Here is a 15,024-nt window from a genome sequence, read left to right on the forward strand (position 1 = left end):
TATACGTCACTGTGAGGCACCTCCGAATGTTCGGTGGCTATAGATGTGACGTCACTCCAACTGTCCGGTCAGACGTCTTTGCCCTTATGACCTGGTCAGTCCGTTTTCCCCTTGGGCCGTTACTTGTATATTCTTATAATAAACTTACCATCTATACTTTTTATACGAGTCCTCTTTCCTTCCGCAACAGCCTCCCAAAAACGAATGTTTCCTTGTGTAATGTAACTGGTGCTCATGTAAAGCGCTCCAATATCCTACGGTTGAGTTCGTGCCTAAAAATCTGCAAAAACACAAAACAGATGGGCAGGTACTGCCTGCTGCAGCATTAGCGCTCTAGTCTTTTGTCTACCAAAAACTCGTTTGACCAATGAACAGAAGCCAAACGTAAACTACGTCAAACTTGAGCTACCAAAAGTGCCACGTCACTCGTAAAATATCCGTGATCATTGAACTACATTGATTAGTCTCAGTTCCTGAGAGGAGGCGGAGTGTGTGCTGAAAGTTAATCGACTGCTTTCTAATCCAATCTATTTTCAGAATCTACCATAGGTTTATGGGAGAGTTCAAACGCGGTCTTTCCGGTTAACGTCAAATGTTTTAATAGCCAATGCGAGGAGCGAATGTGACGTAGTGGGCGGGGTGTCAGAGAACGATTGGCAGCTTCCTTAGCCAGTCAGAGGATCGGATATCCCCTGCTGTTCCACGTCGGCGAAGATGGACGCGCTTATCCTGGTAGGGTGAACGTGGGGGATGAAGAGAATGGATCTCGGCTTCTTTCTTGTCTGGGATTGGGAAACTGGGTGGTGAATTATGGCGATACCACTCGCACTCCGGGCTAGCAGACTGTGAAGCTTTTAGCTCCATGGCGTGAACCCCCGTTCTTCTGTGATGGTCTCAGATATCAAGGCCAGCCGGTAGAACAGTGTGGAGATGGGTGGAGTAACCTTTGCAGGTAGAGGGGGCAGTACATATAGTCCATACCTAAATACATTAGGTGTCAATATGCATATAAGGTTATAAGTGCTGGTGTTTAACATGATCTTTGAATATGTTATGTATTCATGTGTATCTGATACAGGCTTTCAGTTCTCGGGTAGATGAGAAGTTGCCAAGTTGGGGGCTGAAGATGAATTAGTAAACTGCTAAAGTATTAGTTGTCCTGTGGAGGGACATAAACGGCCTTCTACGTACTAGTGGCAGGCAGTTTACCTCTTATGGAGGAATTAGTGGCCCGTGAAATTGAGAGTATTAACGAGAACTGCGTTGTTACCGGTATGTGGCGTCAGTAAATGACATATCTTCGTTTTGTGACCCAAAATGGCCAATCGTTTTCTGGTTTCAAAACTACTAGTTAGCATACTGATAACCATTCATGATGTTTGGCCTAACAATGACATCATAGAAAATTACATGAGATCGGTTCTCTGTCAGAGGAAATTACTCTTTTTAACCTAGAAGGCATCGGTTAAACATAACATAATTAAGTGCCGTGTAGCCAGACTCACGAACACAGCTTTACTACTCCTGCAGCAGCGGTGAGTCAGACAGTTCAAAAGTTCGAGTGCACATTTTTTTTAGGAGGGGGGGGTTTATATGGTGCGAACTCGACCCGAACGTATTGGAGCGTTTTACATTTGCACCAATTTTTATTACAGACCGGCACATTCATTCTGTTATGCATGTGGAGATTAAGTGATTTGCCCCGAGTCGCAGGATGCTGAGTGTCCCTGCCGTGTCTCGAACCCGGTTTACCAGTTTCGAGGTTGACTGCTCTAGCCATTAGGCCACATTAAAGGTCTGTTCGGGATTCTCTTCCTGCTTGGGCGGCTGGTATTTCTCTGATCAAAGATTCAGTCTGAAGCTCCCCCCCCCCTCCCTTCGGAACAGCCAGATAACAGTAGACTGTTGTAATATAAAGGAGTCCATTGGCCGAGGTGTAGATTAGGTAAGAAGGTTTATTAAGAAGTTTCAATGAAGAGTTATAGTAGAGTCCCACCAGGAACTGCCTTCCTGCTGCTATAACACATCAACCTTTTTTGCAGGAAACGCAAACAACATTGCAACTGCCCCATGAATATCCAAAACATGTTTGATGCAATCAATAAAAGAATGACAGATGGACATTTAGCTATCTGATAAAGAAGGCATGGAACAAATTGGATGTAGTACATAAGAGACCATGCATATAAAATCACAGAATAAAAGACAAAACGTGCAACCTACACACATAAAAGCACAAAATCATAAAGGAGACACCACCACATCTACCCTCTTTCAAAAGAACAATAGACACCACTGTACTCTACACCGCCTCACATCCCAAACTACATTCCAGAGACCACACAACACACCAGTTGACCAGAACATCATGAAATGCAGCCAAATGAAAACACACAAAAAGCGGCGCAGCAAAGAACATAAAGAGCTAAAAAATAAAATTACTGGCATCACCAATACAGATTACAGATGAAAACGGGTGACTTAAACTACGAACAATCATCCCACAGAACACATTTCAATGAAAAAGCTTGTAACTTCAACTTAGTGCAGTCATCCCACACATATCTCAATCAAAACAGGATGACTTAAACTTCGTACAATCATACTAACAATGAACACCTCTGTCAAAAACGGGTGACATAAACTTTGTGCAGTCATCCCAAACAACACATTTAAATGAAAAAATGGTTGGCTTAAACTTTGAGCAGTCATCCCACACACATCTCAATCAAAACCGGATGGCTTAAACTTTTTGCAGTCATCCCAACAACAAACACCTCTATCAACAAGCATCTGCAATGCAATAGGTCTCGCATTTACGCGACTTTGAGCTATTGGCATTGTAAATGACAATGCCTTTTATTTATGTTTTGGTTTTTAGAACATAAATAAAAGGCATTGTCATTTATAATGCCAATAGCTTAAACTCGAGTAAAAGCGAGACCTATTGCATTCCCAAATGCTTGTTTCCTATTTCTTTACATGTTGAAAGCGGCCGCCCACCATTTCCTTTAGTTTTCATTACTTTGGTTACAATCGCGTCAACTGCAAGGATGCCACAATTGCAGAAAAAGTAAAGAAATAGAAAAGCACGTTTTTCTTCTTCTAGTTCGTACTTTTGATGCATTCATGGCACGTGCTCGGTGTGCTGCGATTGTAACAAAAGTAATGAAAACGAAAGGAAATTGTGGGAGGCCGCTTTTAGCATGTAAAGAAATAGCCAACAAGGGGCTTTTAAAATGTGTGCGGCAGGGCTGCTAAAACACATACATGTGGAACTTCTGTGAAAGGTGCGTGGCAGAGAAGACACAAAGAGCTGCTGTGTTCACAGCTATGGGTCCAATCGACACTGGAAATACGATCAGAAAATAAGGGAATATGTAACATGGGTGGTTGCCACAAAGTGAAAAACATACCCAAAGGGCGACCAAAGAGCAGCGTCTTGCCAATAAGAACAAAAGAATTAAGAAAGGCACAAGTAGGAACAAACAGAAGTGGAGGGTGTGGCCTAACCAACCTGACTAAATACTACAAGACTTGCAGAGCAGCACATGCGGGCTGCTAAGCTCGACCTATAAAAGGGTGACTTAACCATCATTCCACACAAAGCTCTGACATCTCAACCGCAAGTTATAGTAACACATAGAAACGGATGATTTACCTACACCCATTCCACAACCACACAATTTTGGCAGACAAGAGTGACTTATCCACAAGCAGTCATCTCAAACACAACAGACATCCCAACTGTTCTACCTAGAAATGAGTGACTTATAACAATACAAGGTTGTCCTGCACAACAACAGAGATGGGTGACAAACTCTCGACTCCCCCCCCCCCCCCCCCCCCCCCCATCAGCAAGAACGGGTGGCACACACACCATAAGAATCATCCCAATCTCAAACAATACAAAACACTGAGGTGGCGTTGGGTGGCTCCAGGTATGTGCCCGCGCCAAACGTCGCTGAGCAGGATGCTGAATTTTGTGCCAACTAACTACTTACCCTACTCCACGCTACCCCAATAACCAGGTAAGGGGTGCTTGCGAGTAATCCACAGATGAACTTGCAGCCCATTCAAATGCTACTCTGTGATAACGGCACAGCAACAAACAGCAAGCCAGTCGCACGTGTAACTCACTAGCTGTGCAGATTTCTCACCTTGGAGCTATAAGTAAGGCTACATCTTTTCACTACAGCACATGCCAGTAGGTGTAGATCCAAAGCTGCCGGTTTTACTACTTGTGAACGATAACTGCTCAGCCAATCAAACCATCTTGTCAGCTCTGCTATCCAGTCTAGAATGTTGAGCTTGTAACGACTTGCGTTGAAAAACCTGCGTTGTAAAAGCATGCGTGGTAAAAGCATGCGTTGTAACAACGTACATCCGTTAAAAGTGCTTGATCTTTAGATTTGTAAAATAGGTCTCTTTAGGATATGTTGGAGAGGCTAGGGAAAGTTCTCATAGATGATAGGGTGTGACTGATTATAGCATGGAATAAACTGGGACTTAAAGAGTTATACGTGAGTGAAAAGCAAGAGCAACAAGGCTCATGGCAACAGATAGTGGAACGTTTATGGAGTATATGACCCCAGTAGTGTTGCAGAAGCTGAAGCACAGGATGGCGTGAAAAAGTGGGATGATGATGGCAGTGAGGACTAACTGGAGGTGAGGTAGACCAAAAAGTATTAAAAGAAAAACTGTAGACATGGAAGTCTGGCTGCTTGATTGAGAATATTTTGTAAAGTGTATTTTACACAACCTTGAGTTGTGGGCTGACTAACAAAATCGAATCCTACTTAACACATCTGGTTGCCAGATTTTGACTTGTATAAAAAACCTTGATTAAAATAATTCTTTAGATAACTGGTTGTTTATGAAGAAATTTCCTGTATTAATCAATTAATGTTCACTGTTGTGACAGTATTGCAATAACAAATAATGTTAAATGATTCCTCTAGGGACATTGATATTTTGTGATTGATTATACCCAGTCCCAAGGGGATTATTGCGTTGCCCTATTTTGTATAAGAGTGTTCTGTACAGTTCACATTAAATAGAAGGATAACAGTCATAATGTAAACCTCACAAAATCACGTATAATATTGCACATACGTTGTTATAAAGTGCAGGAGACTAATATAAAGTAATGTGCACAATAAAATTAAAACCGCAGCTAAATATTAATTGGACTACTTAAAATGATCAACATTGGACATTGAATTTTCTTTCAAATGATCCATGCAGAAGATAAAAAAATTAGCAACACTATTATAAATCATTTAGTTCGTATCAGAACTCCCAATTCTTAATACATGTTCATATTGCCTAATACCGAAAAGAAGAGACATTGGCTTCATCCACTTCTTACGAGGAATCAAGTAAGATTTACAGAAGAAAAAGATGTGATGCACATTTCGATCTCCATGGTACATGACTGACATAAAGTACTGGTACAGTAGATTGCTTCTTAGCGAATGTAAAAACTGATTTTAGGTAATGTTCCATTCCATGTCTAAATCTCGTGAACAGCTGTTTAGCTATAGGACAATTAATCTTATCCAGAAAAGGCTCGAATGACAGGACCACTTTAAAGTCTTGAAATCTATTCATCAGACTGCCGATTTACACTTTTGTAATTCCTCAACCTATAAAATAACTTTTAGTCGTTCTTTTTTCACAGATCTAAAGATCAGGGCAGTCCGAAAGAACTGCAAGGTCAAGCCTAAAAATCATTTACTTAACATATCTTAGCCAGGGAATTTTGAAACGAGTATTAGAGCACATTCTTTCCATAAGAGAACCCTATAAGGGCTAGCTCATCATTGGACCACAATCTGTGCCAATATAATAGAGGCCTAAATTTACTTATCAATGCAATTGGGTAGACACCCACGCCTTGAAGCTCTGGGAAACAGGGGGCACTTTATGGAAGATTTAGTAAGGACCTAACAAATTTCTTTTTTGCCAATGAGAGTTTCTTAACCTTAGCATTGCCCTACAACTCTGCTTTATAGAAAGCTAACCCTTTGGCCTTGGCATTGTACATCTCTACCGCTTGAGAGTGTGACCACTGGCCACAGGTATGACCATTTCATTTTGCAAGTCTCTAATTACAATTTTTTTGCAAGTCGCTATTAGAGTCTTGTAAAATGAAATATACTAATGTGTCTCAGACACAATAGCGATTCCCGATGGGTTTCGCAGTGGACCTGCCTCATCAATATTCATGAGGCAGGTTGCAATTTGAGACCAATTGGCAATGGGCATAACACAGAGGTGGTGGCCTGCTGGGGACAGCAGACTGCCTTGGCTGTTCGCTTTTAAATAAAACATATATTTTTTTTAATGCAGCCCATTTTCCTTAAAGGAAAACAGGATGCGTTTCAAAAAGAAAAATTAAATGTTTCTTTTTTTTAGGAGCAGGCAGTGGACCATGGGACAACTGCCTGCTCTTAAACCTTTTTGCTGCCATTCACAGAGGGGAAGGGGTCCCCGGGGTACCCCTTCACATTTGCAACTGACTTACCACCTACTTGAAGTAGGCTGCAAACTGCGATTGTTTTGCAACCACATTCCCATTAAACAGTTGTGCATACCCTTGCGACTCGCTATTAAGAAGGGACGTGCTTGGTATGTTCTTTCCAAATAGCGACTCACCAACCCTATTTTCCGAGTTGGTAATAGGTTACCAACTTGCAAAATAGGGTTGGTACATTGCACAAGCCGTTTCAGCGGTCGCAAACGTCACGATTCTCTGTTTACAACCGCTAAAGACGGTTGTACATGTGCCCTCTAGTCTAATTCTTTTTCATCAGCTGTAAGATGGCCCTAGATTTCTGCTGCAACTGAAGTGAACTCTTCTTGATCTGCAAGGCCAGCATAGCTTGACAGACAATTTAACTACCAGATAGTCAAAATCTTTTGCTTGCTCAAGCAATGTATCTGCCTTAATAGAACACGTCCTAGATTTTGAAGGATATGCATATTTTCTTTTTAATATTGAATTCTAGATCCCGCTCAGTACAAAAGGTTAGAAACTGGTCTTCCTTTGTATGGACTATTGTGTTCCCTAAAAAAAGAACTCGCCTAATAGGTCAAATAAATCATTGTGTTGTTTGAGAGGACGAGTTACACCATCCCCATCTCTCTCAATACTAGAGATCAACTCAGTTGAGCCTGCAACTTTGTTATTAATTTGAGGCATAGTAATAGGTTCATCTGAGACAAAGACCATTTTAGGGACTGTTAATTGTTTGCTAGGCCTAATTCCCTCTGGTTTCCAGAGTACTGTATGTTAGTTTTCAATAGCATAAATCCTTTAATTGAGGTGCATTATGATCACTATTGCTTCTTGGAAGGATCTTCATATCCACCATATGCAGCAATAGTTGGAGAAAAAGCCATTTATAATCAATACTATTGAACTGATTATATTGCTTGAAAGTATGGGCACCAGCTAAATCAAAAGGAGATCTGTCGTTACATGCTATGAGGCCATGATTCAGGGTTAGCCTCAGAAGTTGGGCAGCTAAAACAGAGCATCTTTTCATTGGTGTAAGGTGTACTTGCCGTATACACCAAGCTAAATGGTACAAAGGTAACGTTACGGTGACCTTCGACTATCATGGGTCTCCTAGGCATTAAACAATCAATACATTTAGTGGGAGTACATGACTCTTGTTTCTGTCCACTGGGCCTATTATACACATAAAAAAATAGAGAAGCTTATCATTGACAGCAGTAATTGACAGACCAAGTATATTGGGGGAGTTTATAGGGAGCCTTTAGATACTACAATTAAGAGTGTTTTTACCGTTACTCCGAGACCTCCAGTCCCTTCCCTGGAGAGATTGCTTCACAGCAGAACTCGTAAACCCTGACCTAAAAAACAGGGTCTACACACCAAGACTCTTGGAATATACAGATGACAAGAGTCAACAAAAGTCCCCCATACCAGGTCTGCAAGTTTGGATTTTGGCCCAACAATGTACCGGGAGAAAACTTTCCACTCGCCAATGGGAATCGTGGGAGATATAGAGACATCTTGATTGTAAACTTCCTCTGTTAGTCACTCTCTGCTGTTCGATGCCTAGGGAGGGTCTTCACATGATTTGGAGGGGTGGTGGTGGCAGCTAGGTGTGAGACCACCCTAGTCACAGGAGGATTATAATTTAATCTAACATTATTGGACACCAGATAAGAAGACTGAAGTTCCCAGGCAATTAATTAATTCAGCAACAACTTATATTATAGAAATTAGTGAGATTTTCACATAATCAAAGTTGCCTCATGGTGCTTCATGGTGGATCACCTTCACAATATCTGAACAAACTATTGAAGAACATTTACGCACATTACAATTCCAGCAGATCACCATGTTAGTCATTGAGTCACTGCCTTATCTTGCCCCATGGGAAAGTCTGATAACATTTTGCACGTAAACATCCCCACCTGTGAATTTCCACAGGCACGTTTAATATTAAAAGATGGATTTTTTATAATAAGCAGTGAGTTGGTACTCTGGCTGGTAGGGTGATCATAAAACGGAGTTAGCCAGGAGGCTAAGTTAATAGAGTCCAAATAGAGGGGCTTTCCCTCCTTTCTGGCAAATAAAATCCTTCACATGAAACAGACAGGTTAGACATAGATCCAAGCATAGGCATCCCAACTTTGGCTCCCAGTCAACCCTGATTAGAGAAAAGGGAAGGGTTGGGTTTTGACAGTGGGAGGCTAGATGGTTTGTTCCATCAGGAGAAACGAAACAATATCCTACAGAAGGGACATAGTTTCCAGAGTGCAAAATATTTCTGTGGTGAAGATTTAATGGAGCCAATTGCTGTAAATCAGGGATTATTGATGAAACTTCGGTAGTTAATTTCTTCACTTGTTCCCAAAAGCTCCAACTTTAGACGTTGCCCACCTTAAGTACATCCCAGTTCAAAGAAGCCCCCTGTGCAGGGACATTCTGATCCAAAAGAGGTTCCTGTTCAGCAAAAATTACGAAACAATTGTCACATGGCACTATGACATCACAGGAATCTTAACGCTGAAGCAGGTTTGCAAATTGCTTCGATCTGAGGTGAGACTCAGGACCCATCCGTTGGCAGCATTGTGGGGGGGGGGGATTGACCTGGCGCTATGATGGCTTGCGTAGATTACCAGATATTTTTGCAAATATTTTCGTGAAAGGTTTCCCTTTTGCTTTAGACTTAAAGGGAGAAGATGTGGGCTTAAAATGGTCTCCACTTCATTGATTAGCTCATTTATTTATTTCATCTTATTATCATCAGATGATTGGTTGGTTGGTTTCTTTGGCAGCGACATCACCTGGGGAGTCTCTTGTGCCTTCCTTTTCCCCATTTGATACAAACGGATTACAAGGGCTTTACAGTCAACTTGCGCTATGGTACCAGAAAAGATATTACCTTGCAGAGACCACCACTTCCAGTTCGAGAGCCAAAAGAGGTGGCCCAGCCCAGCGTCTTCCGGGTGAAGACGGGTCTGTTCTTGGCCGGGCTTTGTCATGCTCAGCAGGAGGCGAGTGCATGCTTAGGAGCACTTCTGGCCCCCTCCTCTAAGGAAGTTCAAAGTGGGCAGTCTGGGCCCTGTAGCCCCATGTACAATCTCTGGCTTCTGGCGTTTTAGACTGTCGGCTAAAAACTGAGGGGTGAAGCGTTCACCCACTCTCTTGGGTGCCTCCAGGAATTTGGGGAACACCTGTGACCTCTGGTACATCAGACAGTTAAGCGGACCAAACAGGTAGTCACACATTTTCAAGTCGCGTCATTTGTGAATACGCTTGTCATCAAAATTTAAAAGAATCTCTTTTGTCTCCCTCCAAACGCCTTCCAGCCACACGTAAGGGTTTAGTTTGGTCTGTGTAATCAGATAATCTAAAAGAAACTCTTGCACAAAACAAACTATTCAAAGAACACACACTGAGCAACTGAATTTGGACACAAATTGCTCAGAAGATTTCACCACAAAATATCCGTGATACGAACCTCGCACAAACTCTCTAAAAACACTCAAATTAGAAGATCTATGGGAAGAAAAAACGAGTAAAAAAAAGAAAGAGAAATACAATTGCAAGAAGTATCGCTTTTATTGAAGACGTGCCTACTCAGTAAACATTCCTTTGCATGTTCAGTGATTAATGCCTATTCTAAGGACATCCACAAACAATACTTATGACGGACTTATTCAACAAATATCAAATAAAACTTTATTCAGTACCAATTTGGGATCTTCCTTTCTTAAGATGTGTGACATGGGGAAATGGATACAAGTTGTTGATGTCTTGGTTACCAGCTAGATTCAATTTTTCATCTACTCTGCACATGATTAGGACTCAACACTGAGCGAAGTCTTTTGTTAAAGCCCCCCTCTCTTTTTTAAATCACATTCATACTGTGTATTGTAGATACATTAGCTGTATGACTGAAGTAGAGATGAAACTAAATACCTAAAAGACCTTCATTTTGCAATCTATGAATTCCTTTTACAATTGTAAACATGTATTTTCTTTTTATTGACATCTCTTTTGTTGCAGCTTTAATAAGGCTTTTACCATGTTTATCTTCTGTAAGGATTTTAAGTAACCAAATAAACTATTTTCTTCACTTCTAGCTGCTTGAGACTTGTGTGTACATCACGTGGAATCATTGCCACGTATAATTTGTCTGTTTGTGCTTTTCTGTTTATAAGAAGACTGCGCCTATGCCCTTGTTTAAACTGGCTAGGTGTAAGGACAATGGAGGCAGAAACTACAGCATGTTTACAGGGGAAGATATACTTTTAGCCTACTCTACTGAAGGTTTCATCTCTCCTGTTCAGAGTAACAAAGGCCCAGTGACTTTAGGATAAGGTAACTTGATTGGAATGAAATAAGTGACCACACACATCATAAGTCTAATTGGTTTTAATCTTGTCATGGGTTTGGCAGGTAGTTAATAGGTTGTTTCCAGTATTGGGAAATTACATTTATTAGATATTTTCGAGCTGAGGGGTCTTTGAACACAGGGCATTTTAGTAGTAAGGTTTTCTTAAATGGGGATTCGCTGTTGGGTTCCAAATTACTGTCTGTCATTGAACTCTCAGGTCCTTTGGGCAAGTGCATAAGTAAAAAACATTGCCATTTACAATGCCAATAGCTCCAACTCCAACAAATGCGAGACCTGTTGCACTGCCAATGTTTGTTTCATCATGTGGTGAGTTGACCTGAAATTAACTGATGGAGAAGGATAATTTTAGTGTTCTAATCCTCCCATGCCTCAACAAAGTAAGTACATTGCTTTATGCTGTTATACTGGCTCTGCCCCATAGCTTTAGCAGTATGAGTTCTGAAAATTGGCTGCAAACATTTAATTCAAGGCCAGACCCTGTTTGGGAGCCAAAATATATTCAATTGGTACCAGACTGAGTCGCATGCTGTTACAAAAAGAGGTGTCTTCAATAGCCTGCACTAGAACTGGTAACCAGAGAGCTGACTTAAATTCACATTCCTAGTTTAACAAATCAGCCTTTTATCACCAAATTCGGAATGTTCTGCATTCAAAGAATGTTCTGAATGTACATCACTATGGACCGGAGATATTGATTGGGAGACTCAATACTGTTTGTGATCTAATTTCCTGTTTAAAGATTTTCTGTAAGGATGGTGGTGGTTCTGTTTTCTAGCTCTAAACGGACTTTTGTAGTAGGAATAAACCTACAGTGATGCATAGTCCTCACCTCTGTTCCTGACTTGAATATCAGAGTGCTGCCTCTCACCATATACCATCATATACCATTCTCCAATAGTTTTCCAGAACCCCTGCATGGATGTCTCTCTGGCGATTAATAAGCTCATTTCCAGCCTTCTCTTCAAAGTCCATTGCTAATTGATGTATGTTATGAAGATTGAATATAGAGCACCAGTTGTCATTGTTCCTTGGCACTGTTAGAAGCCTGGTGATGAGTGGATATTGCACCTCTCAAAATCCACAACAGTACAGTCTTGCCGTGATGTCTGATCTTCATTTGACATATTTTCAGATAATCCTTTGCATGTTTCGTCAAGAAAAAAGCGAATTCTTACAGAGCAGCTCTTTTGTTTTTTAACTAGTGAGCTTCTTAAACGAGAATGGATGTTAAAAAAACATCTTATAGTTTAGATTTATAATGACATTCCTGGTCACATATTTTAGTGTGTTTTCAAAAATGTCCTTCTGCAAGTCGGTATTGTAGGTCATTTTCTGCCAGTATAAACCAACTAACGTGAAGTCACTAAATCAGTGGAAAACGACATTATGCCTCTGCATTCATTTAGCAACTGCAGAGAGAGTAATATAATTTAGGTAAGGCTAAGTGATTTATTATGTATGTTAAATATATAAGTGAAATTATAGTTTAAAGAAAGTGTATTATAGTTGAAGCATAGGTTTATTGTGATTGTTAGATTCAGGGAAAATATTTAAACAAAGTGAGTTTAGTTTTAGCTAAGGATTATATTTGGTTTAACTTTGAGTAGTTAAAGCTAATACAATGGATAAGGTAGGATATTTTATTCAATTCAATAGTTTTTAAATTAAGATTTTGGGTACGATTAAAAGAGTTTTTTATTTATATTTATGGATAGGTTTAGGTTAAGGACAATAAATGTATTTGTTTTTTAAATAGCTTATGTTAAGCTTTGAGTTCGTGTTTGTTTTCGGTTAAATACAATTTATATACATTTTATAAAATTAGACTTCAGGATAATATTAATGATAGGGCAAAGATAACACATCAAACCAGGCATCGTTTTAAATGAAGTGAAGTTATTTACGTATTGAAATTAGTTGCAGAATTAAAGGTAAGGTTTCAGTTGCATTAGAAAAAATAGCAACATGAAGACTAATTAAAATAAACTAAATTAAAAAAGGGTTGGGGGTATTAGAGTAGCCGACACATTCATTTTAAACTTAGAACAGAAGGTGATTTCACTTCTTGTGATAATGCAGAATTTAGGATTGTTTAGTCACAGAAGTTATATAAAGGTCACGGTGTTTCCATCTAATTCATTAGAGTAATTGTTTTGTCAGCTGTTATTAGTCGTGAATGTGTGTTTATATAACATGAGCAATTAATACAGTTTTTGTGTTTATTATCCAAATTGCTAATATTGTGGATTTTGTGTTATTATTTTTTCATGAGGGACCAGGGTGAGGGCAATCATAACCAATATTTGGGCCACAGAACTCCAAATACCCCATAATGCGACACCATAGAAAAGCTCCATAGGCAAAAGCCAAATGTTGAATTTCTAAATAAGAAAGCTTTCTTTCCCCTCTATTTTGGACTTACTAGCTCTGATGATTTCTAGATCTTAAATATTGATTTTGCAAATGAACTTCTAATTGAATTGTCATCACAGGCATCTACGAACTAAATGTCCGTAATGTCACCCCATCATGAAATCCACGTTTTGACATAAATTAACAAAAGCTGTTGTTCCCCTGAACCAAGTGCTGTAAATTGATACTATTCTAGTGTACCCCTAATAATAAAATAAACATTCCCAAAACAAGACAGCTTGCCTCTTCTAATTATGAAGGATGACCCTTATAAGATCCCCGCTAAGCTAAAGTGGCATCCTTCAACACATCTATTGAATTCAAACTCCTATGCTTAACCCACTAGCTAACCACTCTACCAATTCCCTCAGTGTACCAATATGAAAAAGTAACAAGCATTCGCAAATCCACTTGTACTAACATTGGATGACAGCCTTTCTTGACTTTTAGTGCTTATTATACCATGTTTTCTTTTTATAAAACGTAGTTGTGGAAGCTGCTGAACTTTCACCATTTTTTTTTTAAATGGTAAGAGTCAAAGTATGTTTTGGTCTCAACAAGCACACATTTACATAGCAGTCCCTAGCTTTGAGGGTAGCGACTTTGTGTGCAGATGTGATCCTTGTGAAAGGGCAGAATGTAGAAGTTAACCAATGGCTGAAGTGGATTAACCCAATGCCTCATGCTGTATGTGTTAAAGGATGGGCGAAAAATCTAAATGACACAAACATATCTGGTGGAAGAAGATGGTTGTCTGAAACCCCACTTCTTTGAACTCTGTTTTGACCTGAGATTACTTGACTTCCGCACAGGCAGAGCTAGGGGTAGGTCGGCAGCCCGTATTGAGAACCGACTACTGACATCCGGTAGGCTCTTTAAGCGTCCGCCCAGACCAGTCCAATTGGGGCTCTCGTTCCACTGAGTGTGGGTCTGTCCCCAGAAGGTATACTACATATCTATGTTATATATGCAGGGTATGGTTTTTATACACTTTAATTCTCCATCCCTGTTTGAGTAGAAATGGATTATTAGTCCTGATGAAATGCCATGATCCGTCCGGACAGTAACAGGCTAAAACTTGTTGACCCTTAGCTCACATTAACTGTAGCTAGAAAATACCATTCTCTTGCTCCACCCATGCTTTTAACCATGACAAAGGGACCCAGTGATTAAAATAGCCTTTGGATCCCTCTAGTCGTTTTAACACACACTTCTTTCTCATTCTACTCACTTCTAGTCATCCCACCTCACTCTTCACACCAGCAAAAAGTAAAGAACTCGAGGGGATCATTGGGCATTGTAGCGACAGCCAAACGAGGAGCTGCCAGATGATGAAGCCTGACAAACACCAGGATGTGTGAGGGTCCCTGCTCCTAAATGGAGCATTCGCCCCGACTTGACCTACTGGCAGACCTAGACACACAAAGGAACTTGCACATCTCTTGTTTTCATTGCTCATTCAGGGGCGTATGTGGTGGACCATATATAGCCCCAATCCATCTGCCTGTGTTTTGACCTGAGAACATTAATCAGAAAGGTTTCACTGCTTTGGTTGTCATTTAGAAACCCTCAATGTTAGCTGATTGTGCCAGTTTTTATAATAATTTAAAATATTATTTTCCAAGGGTAGATCTCTTGTGTTCTGGTCTCGTCCTGATTTCATATCCTTTCTTATCTCTCTCCCACGCAAGTAGCCATTGTGTAA

General features: G+C 40.2%; 1 protein-coding gene across 2 annotated transcripts in view; it reads left to right on the top strand.

The window, feature by feature from the left end:
• Positions 1–435: 435 nt before the first annotated feature.
• Positions 436–15,024, top strand: part of COPZ1 (coat protein complex I subunit zeta 1) — a 201,305-nt gene continuing 186,716 nt past the window's right edge. Inside the window, exon 1 of one of the 2 annotated variants that reach the window (XM_078688361.1) lies at positions 436–732. In XM_078688361.1, the coding sequence (XP_078544487.1) occupies positions 715–732 (18 nt within the window). In that variant the 5' untranslated portion in view covers positions 436–714. The remainder of the gene's footprint in view (positions 733–15,024) is intronic. The other variant, XM_078688353.1, reaches the window with a different exon arrangement.

The sequence above is a fragment of the Lissotriton helveticus genome, chromosome 1_1, assembly GCF_964261635.1.
Source record: "Lissotriton helveticus chromosome 1_1, aLisHel1.1, whole genome shotgun sequence".
NCBI classification, from domain to species: Eukaryota; Metazoa; Chordata; class Amphibia; order Caudata; family Salamandridae; genus Lissotriton; species Lissotriton helveticus.